This window comes from Aythya fuligula, chromosome 2 (assembly GCF_009819795.1).
Source record: "Aythya fuligula isolate bAytFul2 chromosome 2, bAytFul2.pri, whole genome shotgun sequence".
NCBI lineage: Eukaryota > Metazoa > Chordata > Aves > Anseriformes > Anatidae > Aythya > Aythya fuligula.
The window spans coordinates 23,850,467-23,866,559 of NC_045560.1; the positions used below are offsets into that span (position 1 = coordinate 23,850,467).

General features: G+C 38.3%; 1 protein-coding gene across 2 annotated transcripts in view; it reads left to right on the forward strand.

Annotated features, from left to right (window-relative positions):
* The window catches only part of LOC116486051 (pituitary tumor-transforming gene 1 protein-interacting protein-like), a 28,415-nt gene extending 15,204 nt beyond the window's left edge, over nucleotides 1-13,211 (forward strand). For both annotated transcript variants that reach the window (XM_032181976.1, XM_032181975.1), the window contains exons 6-7: nucleotides 5,185-5,231; nucleotides 11,541-13,211. In XM_032181976.1, coding sequence (XP_032037867.1) covers nucleotides 5,185-5,231; nucleotides 11,541-11,590 — 97 coding nt within the window. In that variant the 3' untranslated portion in view covers nucleotides 11,591-13,211. The remainder of the gene's footprint in view (nucleotides 1-5,184; nucleotides 5,232-11,540) is intronic.
* Nucleotides 13,212-16,093: the final 2,882 nt, after the last annotated feature.

Below are 16,093 nucleotides of genomic sequence, written 5' to 3' on the forward strand. Positions count from 1 at the left end.
AGCAATCTGCTACATCCTGTGGTTGAGCAGCTTCCACCTGTACATCTGATAATGGTGCTGTCACACAACAAAATACAAGATGGTAGGAAAAGAAAGAGGATTTTGCTTGGTTCTTGGTCTTGAATTCTATTGGTTTTGGGTAAGATGTGCATAAAGGCACCAGGAGGAAAAATATGGAATTCCCAGAGCCTAGCTGGGGTACAGAGTATCATGAAATGAATCATTCTGTGTTCTGGACAAGTCATCTGAAAAATTCAGTGTTGTGTCTTACGCAGCTAACAGCTGGGCATGATATGCTGCTGTTGCAGCACTTTTGTCTAAATTCTATTCAATTTTTTTAAAGAGAGAATCAAATGGGTCTCGTAGGGAAGACGTAAATGGTTATAGTAAAACAGAAGCCATCCTGTAGGATTGCTTAATGCCTGCTCGCAGTTCACTAGTTGATTTTGAAGATGTAGGGAGAAGAGAAAGAAATGAAGGCAAGTGATATTGTATGCTTAGAAGGTAGCATCTAATGTAATTTCTGTGCAAGAATGTCCTGGCTTGATGGAACAAGTCATGATGGCAAAATGTCCTGAATACACTAACATAAAAAGGTAAGTTATGCATTTGTTTGAACAGTCAAGCAATTGATATTTTAGAATGTAGCATGCTGTATGATTGCTCTGTCTCTCAAGCTCACTGAAAATAAAAAATTGCATTTTTTTGTACTGTTTCTTTGTAGGTATTCTTTGGATTTTTTTTTTTTTTTCAGTACAGGTCCTATGCTTTGCACGCCTGTGCTTGCATTGTGATTTTGTTAGTTATAATATCTTCAGGGATAATCTCATCTAGTTGTGTGGTGGTTATTGTGCTTCATTAACTATTATGTGCAAGGTTTTAAAAAATCATAGCAAAATATCCTCCAAGATAACTTTTCTGACACTATGAATACTTCCAGAGTTGGTATGATGAGATGTTCTTTAAATGCCAAGTCATCCCAACACAGCTTGCTAAGACTAATTGGCTACATTTCTTCAGGTGTACCAATATGGATACTAGTTTTTCCTCAAGAACCTTGACAAGCTGGGTCCCTCGATCAATGTTTGTCACACTGTCTAATGTCAGGAGATGACCTTTACAAAATACCTCAAATAGGCATAATTTTCAATGTCAGCAGTATGTAGCTGATGTGTAGCCGCATTTATTTACCCTTCCTAGATAGGAGTCATTCTGACTAGTTTAGATTTCTTGAAAACTGGATTGGTGAGGGTGAAATAAAGAACAACAAATGAGAAAGAGAGAGCTTTAATCTAAAGAAAAGGAATTCCGCGAGCAATATCAACATTTTGTTGTATGTCAAAACCACGTGCCTTGTGCTGAAATGTCCATCCTAAATAACATGTAATGTTGAGCGAAATCAGCACTTAACCTGCATTCATTCTAAAGCAATGGCTCATGACCAGGGGCACAGGGGATAATTGTGTACCATAACCTTTCCACTGTGATGTGTACATCAACTTCAAATTCTTAATACAGTTAATCTGTAGGAAATGCCATGCTTCTGGAGGGTAGGGTTTGCTGTGCACGTGCTGGGCTATGTGCAACACAGAGCTGAGGTTGAATCTGTTCTTGAATTAAGGATCAAGCATCTCTGGGAGCAGGCTGCCCTGCCAGAGCGACTGCCGCAGCTTTGCAGCAGTAGCTGTCTTCCCTAGCTTGCGTCAGGACTGTCTGAAGCAGACAAACTGCTCCAATTGCAGGAGGAAACATAACTGCAGCCCTGGGTATTTCCCATGGTCTGAACTTATGCTTATGATGTGCCCAGGGATGGATTAGGAGGGTCATGGGGAAACAAGGTGCAGGCTAGAACACCTCAGCCTACCCACTGCTCTCTTCCTGTATGTCTTTCTGAAAGGAATCGCTTGTAGCAGGTTGCAGGACATAGTCTTGCAAGCCTTTCTTGACCATTAAACTACAGAGGAAATGCTGTATTGTGTTATGTGGTCTATCCTCTCTAGCTGCTAAGGACCTGCTCTTTGCCAGCAGTTTGCCCACTGGAACTCCTCTTTCTCTCCGTGTATTTCTGATGTCTGGTATTGTTGGAAGTCTTGACGGATCACTGGCACAGATTGCACAGAGAGGCTGTGGCAGTCTTCATCCTTAGAGGTTTCATACGCTGTCTGAACACAGTCCTGGGTGGCCTGCTTTAGGTGGCCGTGCTTGAGCAGCAGGATGGAACAGATGACCTCCAGAGGTCCCTTTTGAAACTTAACCACAGTGATTCTGTGAACTTAAAATTTGAAGGAATGTGGTCATATACTGTCCAGGAATGTGTTAGTCTCTAGAATCTGTAAATATATTATTACATTGTTGAAGAGAAACACAAGTAAATATCTTAAAATAGCTGCTACTACACATTGGTGGTCAGTAAGGATGCTTGACAGCTGGTGTCTAATAGTCTGTTTTCTACCACTTTATCCCTCGTCTTTGTGGCTCTTGGCCAACCTACCTCCTGCCGGCAGTGTAGACATCTAGATAATTTTCTAAGAGGTTATTTGAAATAATTAAAAATGTCGTTGTTCTGATAATCTTTAAAACCCACTTGATGTTCTCAGCCCCTTGACATTATTTATGGGAATTCTACAAAAATACTTTATGAAGATTGAAAATCACTGCTGTAATGTAGAATTTGTACTTAATGAGGAGCAAGAGGCAAAGGAAATCTGGATTCAGTTTTTAGCTATGAGTATAGAAGAGAAATTGCTATCTTATTGCGTAACTTTAATCTTTTATTTGACTTTTATCTACAAGAAAAATCATTTAAAATGGCATCAAGTAGTATATCTTTTTCTTGTTTTACAGCTGCAAATATGTAGTATGTTTGTTAGATTTGTATAACTTGTAAATCATGATTTGCTAGCTGATAACCAAAGAACAGCAGCGATGTCTTGAATGAGAAACTGCTGAGTATTATTTGGTAGGGTTGTGGTAAGGGAGAACAGTGTTTGAGGGGGAAATAAAGGATTGCAATTAATTTACAAATAACCAATTACGGAAAACTATGGATTGTTATTATCAGGAAAAATACATTCTTTGCTTATGACACTGAGGGCAAATTGTAGAAGCCAAGAATTTTGCATGCTGAAGAAGGAATAATAGCAGTAGTATTAAGAAACAGAACCAAGTTGGGGGCACTGTACGATGACACTGGTTGATCGTAGTGTAAGATGTTAAAAGTAAGGCTCCTTCGGGTGGCTCATTCAGTCACTCTTCAGAATTGTCTGACTCTGCTCAGTTGATGTATACCTAAGGGTTAGTGTGAACGGATTTTGTCATGGATCCTATTACACGGTAGTGGCTGCCTGGCAAAGTTTGAACGTTCCCCAAATATTAATGGTTTTACCCTTCAGACTTAAAGCCTTAAATTATTACATTGTTTTAGATCTTATTTTATTTTTTAATAGTCTTGGGGTGGTATCCCAAAGTATTTTGAGATTTAAGGCTTATACAGACTGATTTCAAACACCCTTCTGCAGATACTTAGCTGCTTTCTGTGTTTGGAGGGTTCAGATGAATTGCTGAAGCACTGAGATTTCAATTGAAACTGCAGCAGTGAGTCTCCATCATTGGAGTTAAAGCATGCAAAAAGGTCAAATACATTAGTACCACCAGAAAAAACTTGGTTTGAGGTCACGTAATGTCACATGAAAACCATACAGAAATAAAGATCGGCTTTATACAAGAGAAGGCTGCTTTATGCAGATTTCTTCTCTTCTCTTCCTGAGATCCTGTGCCTCGTGGTTGTGTCTTAATGCAGTACAGAAAGTAGGAATCCTACCTAAGTAGGAAGCTTACCATCAGCAGGTAAACCCAACTTCTCCCTGTTCTCTTCAACCTCTCAGTCCTCTCAGCACCCTTGCTTTTCTTCCTCGTTCAGTGTGGCTAGGTTGTTCTGTGCCCCGTGGTGCCTGAGCCCAAATAGCAGAGTGGGATAGAAAGGAATAGGATAGGTATCTCAGGGCAACAACAGCAGAAGGTTTTGGGTCAATCTCCTCTGTTTGGTTTTCTCATCACACTTTATCTGCAAGCCTTCCAGAAGTGCAGTTGCAGGGAAAGGCCAGTTCAACCCTTCAGATCCACAGGAAACAGGATAATTGCTTCTGAGGACGCACAGAATCTGATTAGCAGTAGGAATTGTTTGAAGGTAGAATATGCATAGGGCAGATGGAATCTTTGGTGAAGTAAGCTGTCAGTGCCTAACAGCTTTCTGCTGAATATGTGTAAATTAGAATCGGGGAAAGTCACAACTTGTCTAATTGGGATGTTTTTTTTATAGGGACAACAAACAGCTGATGTTTTTTATGTTAGAGGAATATTCTTTTGTCAAATTTTGTCCTTTCTGCAAAATAAAAAGAACCTGGATCATCCTAGTGAAACAGTTATGTAGGAGCTTTGTTTTTTTTTTTTTTTTTTTTTAGTAAAATATATGATCCCTTAAAATGAAGATAATTTATCCGAGAAATGATGGAATCTTTTCCATTTAAAATTCCTTCATTCCTTTGCCTTTTCAAAAGGGAGGGGAAGAAGAAATCAACTTCACAGACACTTAACTTATGAGAATGATCGAAGTTTGGCAATGCAGTATTGAAAACTTATAATTAGAAGAAGTAACTGGAGGCATCCTTTTTTTTAATAGCACTATATTTTAATTCATTCCCTACATGGTTACCATTCTGGATTTTAGAAACTAATAGTTTTCACTTATACTTGCTGTACTGCTTAAACAAAACAGTTAATACAGTAGCTTTTATCTTCATAAAATTATTATATTGAATAGTGATTCTGAAGCACACTGATTTCACAGCTATATTAACAATTATACTCCCAGCTGGAAAGCATCAGAGAATTCTCCAGTATTGCTACTTGCTTTTTTGTTTTTAATGTGCATACATCTGGGCACATTACTTCTATATAGGAAAAATGATGCATTTCATTATGCTTGGAAATATATTTTATTTAGTGATACTATTGATTAGTAAAAAGTTACAGAGAATATTAAAGACAAAATACATAACGGATAAATGTGATTTTTTTGAAGTTTGTAATTGTATACTAAAAATGTTGTAATGTCTTTCAGCTATAATTGTATTTTACTCACAGCTTAAAGCAGTCTGAATGTTCTGATGCTTTTATTTGTTGCAGGAAACATGAAAGAAAACAGAAGCATGATGAAATACGAAAGAAGTATGGTACGTGGTAATCTTGTTTCGATATTCAGTGTCTAAATTTATTCCTTTTTCCCCTTTTCCTAATTATTTTTAAAATTAATGGAAGAATCAAGCTGCTTTATGAGCAGCAGAACTAATCAAACCCAGTTTCCTACTGATGTGTCTTCTGTCACCTGAACACCTGACCTCGTTGCTGTTATGCTCTGTCTCTTCCTCTGCTGCCTCTCCTGCTTGGCAAGAGACTGTGCTGGATGAGTTGTTTGCTTGGGGTGGGCATTTAAATGTATTAATTATAATAAATTGTTCTTTCTGTCTCTTCCTAAGTAAGAGCACTGATTTTTATTCTTGAACTCGACAAAACAATCTGGTTGAAATTGGCTAGCAGACCCGTGGTTATTGAAGAAGGACAGACTGACTAGCAGATAACAAACTTTTAAAATCAATTTATTAAAAAAAAAAAAATGATGGAGAATTCAGCCTGATTGTTGGGTTTTGTTTGTTTTTAAGTGAAGCTGTGGTCCAGTAGGAGACTCCTATCTCGAGACTGTCAGACCAGATGTGTTGTATAGGAGGCTTTTATTATCTAGGCTTGTCAGTCCTTTTGGTTTTCAATTTGACTTGTTCATAGGGTTAATAGCACTGTGTATTCAGAGACAGATATGCTAAAACTATGCTGCACTTATTATGCAAATTACAGTAATGTCAGAGAAGGTGATTCAAGGGGTCTGAAGAGTCGCTCAAAACTGATAATTTTCATCCTCCTCTTAAACTGATTGGCAGTGTCTGGCAGTGCCTTCATGAATCTGCAGCGTATCCTTTGGTTGATGCAGAAGTAACACAGACAGCCTCTGCAGGGAAGTCTCTGCCTGGGGAGTATTTGCAAAAAATACACTTCTTTACTGGAATGGAGGAAAAATGTAGTGTTATGCTTGAGCTGCAAGAGGAGGAATGTTGTAGAAAGAAGAGTTTTTGTTAAAGTCCTGTGGTATTTTATAGGATAGTTGACCCTTTTCCCCCTCCACAATTCAGTTTCAATAAGTTTCTTTGAATTAAACAGTTGACAAGAGTAGTCCAGATTAAATAAAGTGACAAACAAAATAACGCACTTCTTGTGCTTGTTTCTCCTTAGAAGAGACCCTAGAGTCAATCTTGACAAATTTGAAGCATTGGGATAGATCTGGTGAAGAACCTGCATGTTCAAGATAGTGGCTATGTCTCCAAAATAACCATGTGTTGCTGTATGGATAAGTAACTTTGTGTATCTTTAATGCAGTGCAGCTAAGAGGAGCAAGCTCACTAGGTTCCGACTTTGCTATAACAGTATATCAAAGCACTGCGCAAGGGTTAAGTGACATTTCAGAAGGCTGCATTCTGCTCATGAAACTCATTCACTTGTCTCTGGATGGCCCTACATCTTTGTGAAGACAAGCTTCTCTTCGGTGCTTAACATCAGGATGGCTTGGTTGGATCTTGTTGGAGTACTTGAGTTTTCTGACAAGTGTTAAGTGTGATTCTGTGCCTCTGGAATAGATGCAGCAAATTCAGAATCTAGCTATACTGTACACAGCTGAACAAGTGTGTCATTTTGCCCCCACTTGAGGCATGCTAGTCCATCAGTGACTTAATTAGGAACAAGTTCCTGCATTCATTGTGTTGGTGGGAGGAGCACCTTCTCGTCGGACATTCTTCCCTTTGAGTAGTTATACTTTGCAATGCAGTTTACCCACGAAAGATCATAATTTAACTATCAGACATAAATTTCAATAGCAAATCTCAGAGGTTTATTTGTTGCCTTGTTTGCTAGTTATAGACACTGCATAGTCAGAGATCAATTTATACTGTCAAATAGGTTTGAGGCCTGAATTCCCATAATTCATTGTTTGCCCTGTAGGAAAAAAACCTCATAGAAATATTTGGCATGTACTGAAAGGATCTATATAGCTGAGGAAAAATGAGGCAAAATGTAAATCATGGAATTCCTAAATATTGCTACTCTGTACAGTTTATATTCTGATAGCATGCAGCCAAATGGCTCTCAAAATAAATCAGTGGGACAATGCAATAAGTCCTGCTATAACCTTTAATCTTGTCTTAATTTTTTGCTGCCTAGTAAATGTGTATGTTAGCATATTAAACATAATCTAATAAATTGCAAAATAATCTAGGGTTTCCATAATTATTTGCAGCACTCTTAGGCAGGGTAGAGAGGATTCTCAGTTAAGCAGGCATGGATGAGTGGCAGAATGACAATGACTTTGTTAACCTGACTCTGTAGATTAAGATGATCATGCCTGAAATTTCAGTATTTGGTTGGCTTTAAGGGAATGCCTTTTCCCATTTCATCCACCAGCTTTCCTTACCCCATTTAAATGGTAATTACACATTTATAATGCATTGCAGGTGTCACTCTAGCCACAGTCCTTTGGGAGCACTGGAAGCCATAGAGAGCTTTAGCAACCAGGAATACACACTTTGAATTGTTTCTTTGTTGCAAAATTTGATAGTATTTTTCATTTGCTCACATATATGAATGCAATATGATTACACAAATTATATGTTGACTGTTAGAAAATTTTAAAGGAGAATTCAGAGTACTTTGCAGCTTGTATAGCATACAAAGGAACTACAATTTAATTGCTGCTGCATTTGCTGCTATTGTATGTTCAGTATAGCATTAGTAAGAAGCTGCTTTATTCTTTATTTCAGGATTTTGCCTGGTATTAGTGGAAGGCTTCTGTATCTCCATTTTTACAAAATGATTGCCTCTCATGGTTTTGGGGCTTCCAAACCACTTGCTTCAATTCTGCAAAGGTTTTAATAGTTACTTTAGTGATACATAATCCTATCTCCTTTATTTTATGCGTGATGCTGATTTTTATATTCAGGAGTTTCAGTAAATGTTCCTTCTGGTCAGGATGCATACTTATTCATGTTGACCTTCTTTAGGTCCCCTAAGCAGGGAGATCATGTATTGCTGCACTTAATGCTGTTTAGTTTGTATGTTAAGAATAAACCTGTTAATTGGGGGGTTAAAAATAAAGAGGAGAAATGTAATAAGGGATGAAGATCTGCAGCATATCACAAACTAGTTCAATTTTTGCAGTATATACAGTCTCTTGTAAGAATTCTGTTAATTCTATTTTTAGGCAGTACTGATATGTGGTGAGGGTCAGTCAGGTCTTGATGACTGAGAAGCTGCATAGTTGGCATGGTACATAAATGAATATGCTAGAAAGAGGCATTAGATTCCTATAACTGCCTCGTCATGTCATATATATTAGAAAGCCTCATTATTTCGTAGAAGCTAAGGAATGGTACTTTACTATCATGCCTTTCGAAACTTCCAGTGCTGTTTAATACTGGTAAGTAGGTCAAATAGTAATCTTGTAATGAAGTTAAATAGAAGATGCTCTTAAGCTCTTGTAATTGTCCTGCATATTGATCTTTAAGTTTACAGTAACCTAAAATGGACATTATTGCAAACAGGACACTTCAACCTACAAACGGCTAACGTCTTTGAACCTGTACATGTAAATTACAAGTTGGGTAGTTGCTCCCATGTCAAATGGGAAACAGTTAGGAGAGACAGCCTTCGTGTCTGGTTCAAGGCAGTCTGCGAGCTTTAGTTGCACCAGACATGCAATCCAATTAGCATAGGCTTGCAGCCCCTCTTTAAGTGTCATGGCTAAGAGCAGCTGTGGCAGCTGACAGTAGCTTTTTGTCATGCTGCTTTTTTCATCTGTCTCTCTAGATTGCTTTTGTCCACTTACTGGAGCCTGAGACAACTTCTTCAGTAAGAATATTGGTGCAAGTGATGAGCTGCTGTCTCCTCGTTTAATATAATCTAGTGATCTATTTAAAATGCTGAGAATAAAAGAAATTTAAACCTTGGATGCAGATTTGAAAGCAAGACTGAGTGCAGAGGTTATCTGATGTAACTTCTGTGGCTATCTTCATTCAGGAGGAGGGCTTGTCATTTTTCGTAGAGTACCTTCTTTCCAGGGAAAAGAATGTGTGAAGTCACGACCAATGATGCTCACACAGGATTCACCCACAGTTCTTAATGCCTGAGCAGTTTGGTTCCAGTATCATGCAGTAAAACAGATCAGAGAACTTCAAGTTAACCTAAAGCATGTTAATGCCTTATTGGTGGAAAATATCTGCTCACTGTCAAGCCTGTTAGTTCATTAAAATTAAAGCAAATATTGTTGAGAATAGTGTGTAACAATGGCACTTTCACTTGAACTACTGGGTCTAGCTGTCTGAAATGTTTTTTGGTTATGAGTTAGAGGCAGGGCAATTAGGACTACTTGCCCTCTTTAGAATGATATATGAAGATTTCACCATAGAAGTTTCATACCTTCCTCTGAATAATTTGAAATTGGCACCAATTCCATTGAATCTCAGCAATTTAAGTTGTGAGAGAGCGATGCTGAGGGTTTTACTGCATTACCTTCGGATGTATGAAGTATCAAGTACATATTTTGAATGAATTATAAGAGAGACATAGTAAACACTTGCCAGGATATATAGAGAAGTATGCAATCTAACTAAAATCAGGAGAGTTACAGGTGTGTGTGTTCTTTTCAGGTAGAAGGTGACTTTTTTAGTGTACGTTTTGTAGCTTTAACAGGTCACAGACATTTACTGGTTGAGGCAACTCAACCAATGGGGACACCTTCTTGATTATCTTAGTGATTATTATTATTATTATTTATTTTTTTTACCAAGACTTAATTTTGATTTAGAGATAACCCCCTTTATCCTTTTATTCCAAAGTTAATTTTGTCAGGATATCTGGCACCCCCTCCTACAGCTTTGTGGAAGATTGTTTTGAGATTTGGTGCCTGGAGTTCTGAGTGGAACTGCTTTCTACAGGTTTAAAGATACAAAAATCTTGATCTGATGTGACTGACTTATTCTTTGGCAAGTAACAGCCATTAGGTATGAGGAGGGCTGGTTTTGATTTTTAACTTCTTACAAATTGGCTGCTTGAAATCTTTACAATTTGAATAATTACAGGAATTTTTGTGTGTATTCCTGAATACTTGCTGTTCCCTATCAGGTAGTCTGCAGTTGCTGATACAATAATCAGCCATGCTTCTTCCTTGGTATCTTAAAACTTGCTGGTAGTTTGAAAGAAATGCCATAGCAGCAACAAGGTAGACAAGATTACAGTCTGCATTTGGTGTTTCTGAGTTTCAGATAGAGCAGTGAATTTTGAACACCTGTATGCAGGTGCATGTGGAAAAAGTATGCTGTGTGAAGATCTGAGGGGAGTTCCTAAAAGATTTGGTAGAGACAAGTATAGTCTTTTCTGCTATTGTGAAGCTGAATGCTTAAGAGTTGGGGCTGTTTGGCTTTGCTATATTCTTTCTCTGTCCTAAATGAGTGAGCTAGAGAAGAGTCCAGGCTTGCCAGTCATCAGTATAAAAAGGTTGGCAAAAAGGTACTGGCAGTTGTGCTGTTCTTTCACAACAAAAGGTCAGCTTCTGGATTCTTATGGGGCTCCTTTATTTTCAGTACATGCTTCTGCCTAGCCTAAATCTGGTGTGTGGTTTTAAAGTCTCTTTGAAATAGTTGCTGTATGGAACAGTGATTGCTCAACTAATGCTTAAAGAAGATGGTGTGCGTATCTGGTCACTCAGTAGAATTGGATGCCTTTGCAATGCTTTCTGCGACAATATTCTGGTTAAAACATCAAGAATCTTTGTGATGGAAACACACTGCAATCTGCTTGAAGTGATGCACTTGTTCTATCCCTGGAGCTTTTGGTGAATGCAGAGGTCATCTTCATTTGTTCTTAGAGATTGTTGTCCTGTCCTGGAAATGCAGCAAATGGCTGAAAGTGACAAATGGCTGTGTGTATTCAAAGCAGTACTAAGTCAAAATAGCAGTGCCTTACATTTAAAAGGATGGTGATCTTAAAATAGTTTTAATTTATAAACTGGCCAGTAAACTGGTCACTTCGTGAGCCATCCCTGCTTAGATTTTGTAAACTTGTCTCTCACAAATGCGTTCTGTGGAGTATACCTCACAAATGAGAAATGTTTTCTCCTTAAGAACTTATCATATAAATGATTTTGGAGGGAGAAACCATGAAATACCTATTCATGATAATAGTCTGAGAAATAAGAGTGTTTAAGAACAATTTCAATTTATTATTTCATTTGAGTGTCTGGGTGATGATAGATCATCTATTGCAAGACAAGAACTGTCTTCTAGTTTTGTTATATAGAGTCCCTATTTCAGTGGGCTCAGTAACTCAAGCCTTATAAGCAGTACTGGTAAGAAAATGATTAATGCATTTATCTTATTCTTGTTTTGCAGGTCTTCTTCAGGACTCTGATAATCCATACAGCAGATTTGAGAATGAATAAAGCTGAGCACATTCCATTAAGTGTATAGCTCCAGAATACAGGAAGATTTTTTGTTTGTTATCATTTGCCCTGTGAGATCTATTTTTCCAAAGATTGTTCTCCTTTTACCTCCCCCACTCCCAGTTTTAAAACTAGGCGTGGATGAGGACTGCATGAAATACTTATTTCTTTTACCTATATAGGATGATTTTTTATAAATGCTTTTGGTTGTTGAAATGTTTGCTGCCTATATAGACATCTGTGTGAAACATTACCTTTCTTAGTCTGTCTTTTGTTACCTTATTTAGATGGTTTACAGTCATGATCATGTATTTGAATTCAGTCTTAACTGCCACTTAAACAGTTGTTCCTGTGTTCCTAAATAAAGATTTTTTTTCCTTACTGTATGTTTTATAAAAATAAAAGGCAACAAGGAAGCATAGCTTCACACAGCAGAAATAGCTCATGTTTGTACTGAGGAGGAACTACAACGGGCACATTCTTAAGTGTTGTTATAGAATGAGAAGTGTTCTATTTTTTTCCCCCCCGGAAAAAGAGGAAAGACTAATGTGTAAGGGTTGAGTGAGGGGAGCTTATATGTGTTTGAGTAATTAAATGCAGTAACAGAAGTGCTAATGTATACTTTGGCTATATTAATGATTTTGAAAAAGAAACTACACAGCAAAATGGGCAAGATTTACTTTTGGTAAAATGTACCGAAACTGATGATTGACTAGATGAATATACACCTAACTTGAACCCTGTGAACATGGTCTCTTATAACTTTAGTGTTTAAAAAATAAAAATCAAATGTTGCCAGGATTCTGCAGTTTGTAATAGAGTAAGCGTGGTGGGTTGACCCCAGCCAGCAGCTAACACCACCCAGCCGCTTGCTTGCTTAAAGTGAAAGGGGGAGAGAATGTAACAGCAAAGGTGAGAAAAACAGTATGTCAAGACTAAGATGGTTTAGTAAGTGAAGGAAAGGGGAGGAGGAAGGGAAAGGAGAAGGAAAAAAAAAAAAAAGCCAAAACCAAATGATGTGATCACTACCTCCCTGAAGCAGACCTCTGCCCAGCTGGTTTCTGTGCACTGACTAGCTCCCACCAAAACACCCTCTTCCCTTTTTATTGCTGAGTATAATGTTGTGTGGCATGGCAAATCCCTTTGGTCAGGTTGGGTCAGCTGTCCCAGCTGTGTCTTCTCCCAGCTTCTTGCACAGCCCCAGCCTATTTGCTGATGGGGGCAGAGGGGGGAGGATGAAAACCTTGACATTATGCAAGCGTGGCTCAGCAAAGGCCAAAGAAGTGGTGTGTTAGCAACTCATGTTAGCCACAACTACAAAGCATGGCGCCATGCAGGCCATACTGTGAAGAATGCTAAATGCATCCCAGACAGTCCTGTATAGTAAGAAAGTATTTGTTTTTTAACCTTTTATTCTTTTCTATAATATGATTTATTTCCTTTCTCTCTTCCTAGAGGTGTTTCATTGGGCGTTTTTACTAGCTTACCAATGTAATACAAGAAGCAAGGATCTTGTATGGTTTAGATAACCTCTCTGTGTATTATCCAGTATTGTACAGTATATAATATATTCATCTTATTTTTATCAATGTTCTTAAAATAAATCCTTTAATATCCTTAATTTGGTTCTGTTTAATTTTGGTCTTTACAATGTTAACCTGGTTTAAAAGAAGTGATCAAGTGTGAGTTAGAGAAGGGCAAGAATGTGGTTTTGCTTTTTGCTGTTTTCTGACAAAAGAATGAGAATGTGATGGCATGTAGATGTGGTGTGAATTAAATCTTGTTTGTGGGTACAGAGGTGAATTACCATTCCTTCCAGTGCCAGAGTACCTGCCTGTACTTCAGCTTTGGTAACTATCTTCTATTGCTGATTTCGGTACAGTGTTTACTTTTTTTCACTGTATTTTTCTCTCTGAATATACAGTTCCTTGGGAATTTATGTAAAAGCATGGCTCCCAGTTCCTGGATCTGTAGTAGAATTAGCATTGATGAAACAATGGTGCTGTTTTCTTTCTTTTTTTTTCTTAACTCATATTTAGCACTTTTTAATTTCATGTTTTCTCAACTCAGCTGTTCTCAAGTCTGAGGTATTACTCAAAGGGCTGTCTTGGGAGAATGATGGTCTGTGATAAGAGTGAGTTGATAGTGTGGAAATAAAACGTGCTGATGGTATTCCCTGGAGAGAACTTCTGCAAAAATGATGAAGGTCTGCCTGCTGTCTCCTGATCCAAGTAGTGACATTCCTGACTTAATAAAAACACATTTTTCTTCAGCACCTGCTACAGTATACGAAGGGCGGGCTGTCATGTGCCCTAACAAAAGGGGGAGGAGGGCAAACCTTTCTTAAGAAAAGACTCAAAATACTTCGGGGAAATGGACTGGGTGTAGAATAGTTGCCTTTTACATTTAAAGAGAAAGTTGAGGGAATGTAATTACAAATATGTGAACCTGGTGGTTGTGGCAATCAAAAAAGTAAGAATTGGTCAAATTTATTTTAACCTGTCTGTTGTTATATTCTAACTTGACAGTGTAGGCTATAATTTATACAAGTCAAGCTGGACATCCAGCAATGTATGATCTTGCTTATGCAGTTCAAGACCAACTCAAGTTCAATTTAGTGAGACCGTTGTGGGCAGCAGCCTTACAGCTCAGAAAATGCAGAAATCCCCAAACAATTCCCAGACTTCAGATTATTTAACCTATATTTGCGTGTTCACTGGAGGAGTTAATTGGATGGAACATATCCTCATTTCAGTATATTAATTGCAGCCTTCTCTGGGCTTTCTTGTATATCAACGTTTCTTACTTTTCCAGAAATAGTGGGTTTGGCTTATCAGTAGCAAGGTTGCTAGTCTGTGTATTGTAGTGCAGCCACAGGAAATTGGGAAAAATACAGTAAAAAGAAGTAACAACGTATCTTTCGTTCCCAGGTGGGTGAACAAAGGCATTTATCATTTTCAGTAATGAGCTCCCCCTTCTTCATGCTTCAACAAAAGAATTAGAAGGGATGCAACGTATAAACAGAGTGAACCTACGTAAGGAAACAGCATGGCCTAAGCTGTAATACCTCTGCTAATCACCTGGTTTTGTCAGGCTTCCCTCCCTTTCCTTCAAGCTCTATTCTCTCTGTCCTCTGTAGACTTTTTCAGTGGTTATTGCTCATTAGTTTTAGTAGTGAAGGTGTTACTGTCTGAAAAGAAGGGCAACTAAGAAACTGAGAAGTCTAAATACATGTTTATCTTTCAACAGAATGGAACTTACCGTCCTGAAAACTCAAATAGGTTCAGTTAAATTTAATGTTGACAGATGTAATTTGTTTATGTAAAGAGAGTTTTGGTAGATTGAAGTCTGCTATTTTAGCTTTTTTTTTTGTTGTTGTTGTTAGTGCAGAAGGATAGTTTTTGCCGCTTCTGAAACCTTGGGCTTGATGATGAGTCCAATTATTTTCTGCACCATGTCCTATTTATTTATTTGATTATGAAACAGGCATATGAAACTCATTTTGAAGAATGGTCAATTGTCTGATATTTATTTGTTATGGTATCTTCATTGTGTTGGACTTCCATACATAGTTATTGCTGCCTATCCTTTCAAATAATGTGTGCCAAATTGCTATTTCTTACTATACCAAGTAATATACCAAGTAAGCATCCAAGGAGTTGATGCATCCTATGGTTATAGGGTGCCTACGAAAGGGCTGCTGAACATGCAGTGCTTGAGATTTTCAGTTTGTCCTGGAAGGAGTGCAGGAATTAGCTAGCATGCTTTTCTTCCCCTCTTCTTTCTGCCAGGAACCAAACAGGAAAATAATAAAGGGAAAAAAGAAGCTTTTGGAGGAGATGACTGGGGAGAGTGGGGAAGTCAGTGGCTGGGAGACAGTGATGTTGGCAGTGGTTGCACACTCTTCCTGCCTGTCTCTGAGCTTGGTCAGCTCTGGGTTTGGGGCTGCAAGCAGCCCTGACTGCCCTGTGCTGCAAATCGTGACTCAGAGGCTGTGTGGGTGGAGGCTGTTGAAGGCACATACGTGCTCTCGTCTCTCCAAAAGACAGCAGTGCCAGACTTGTTGCCAATTGACTGATTTATGTGTTGAGTTGGCCTCATTCTATAACAGCCACTTGAAGGAGAGAGAGGAGGGAATACTTGTCAAAGTATTTCCTAGACTGAAGTATGGTTCGCTCCAGAATATTCCTGAAGCCAGGTTCGTGCTGGCAGTGTAACACTTCACGGAACCGGCTGAGACCACTCCCCAAATACTGTTTTGCCCAAAACTTGAAAGGAAGGGTTATGCTTGTGATACCTTCCAACAAAATCCCAAACCTATAGAACCTTTATTTATTTAATGTCTTCATGTGGTTTATGCTCTGGCTGGGGAAATGCATTCAGTCTTTTTTGTGGCATCATTAATGGTTTGGATGCAGCATGAGAGGATCATATGACTGAACACTTAGAAATGTGTGCTGGCTCCCAAACCCAGCACTCTCCTTTTTTTCAGCTTCATGGTAT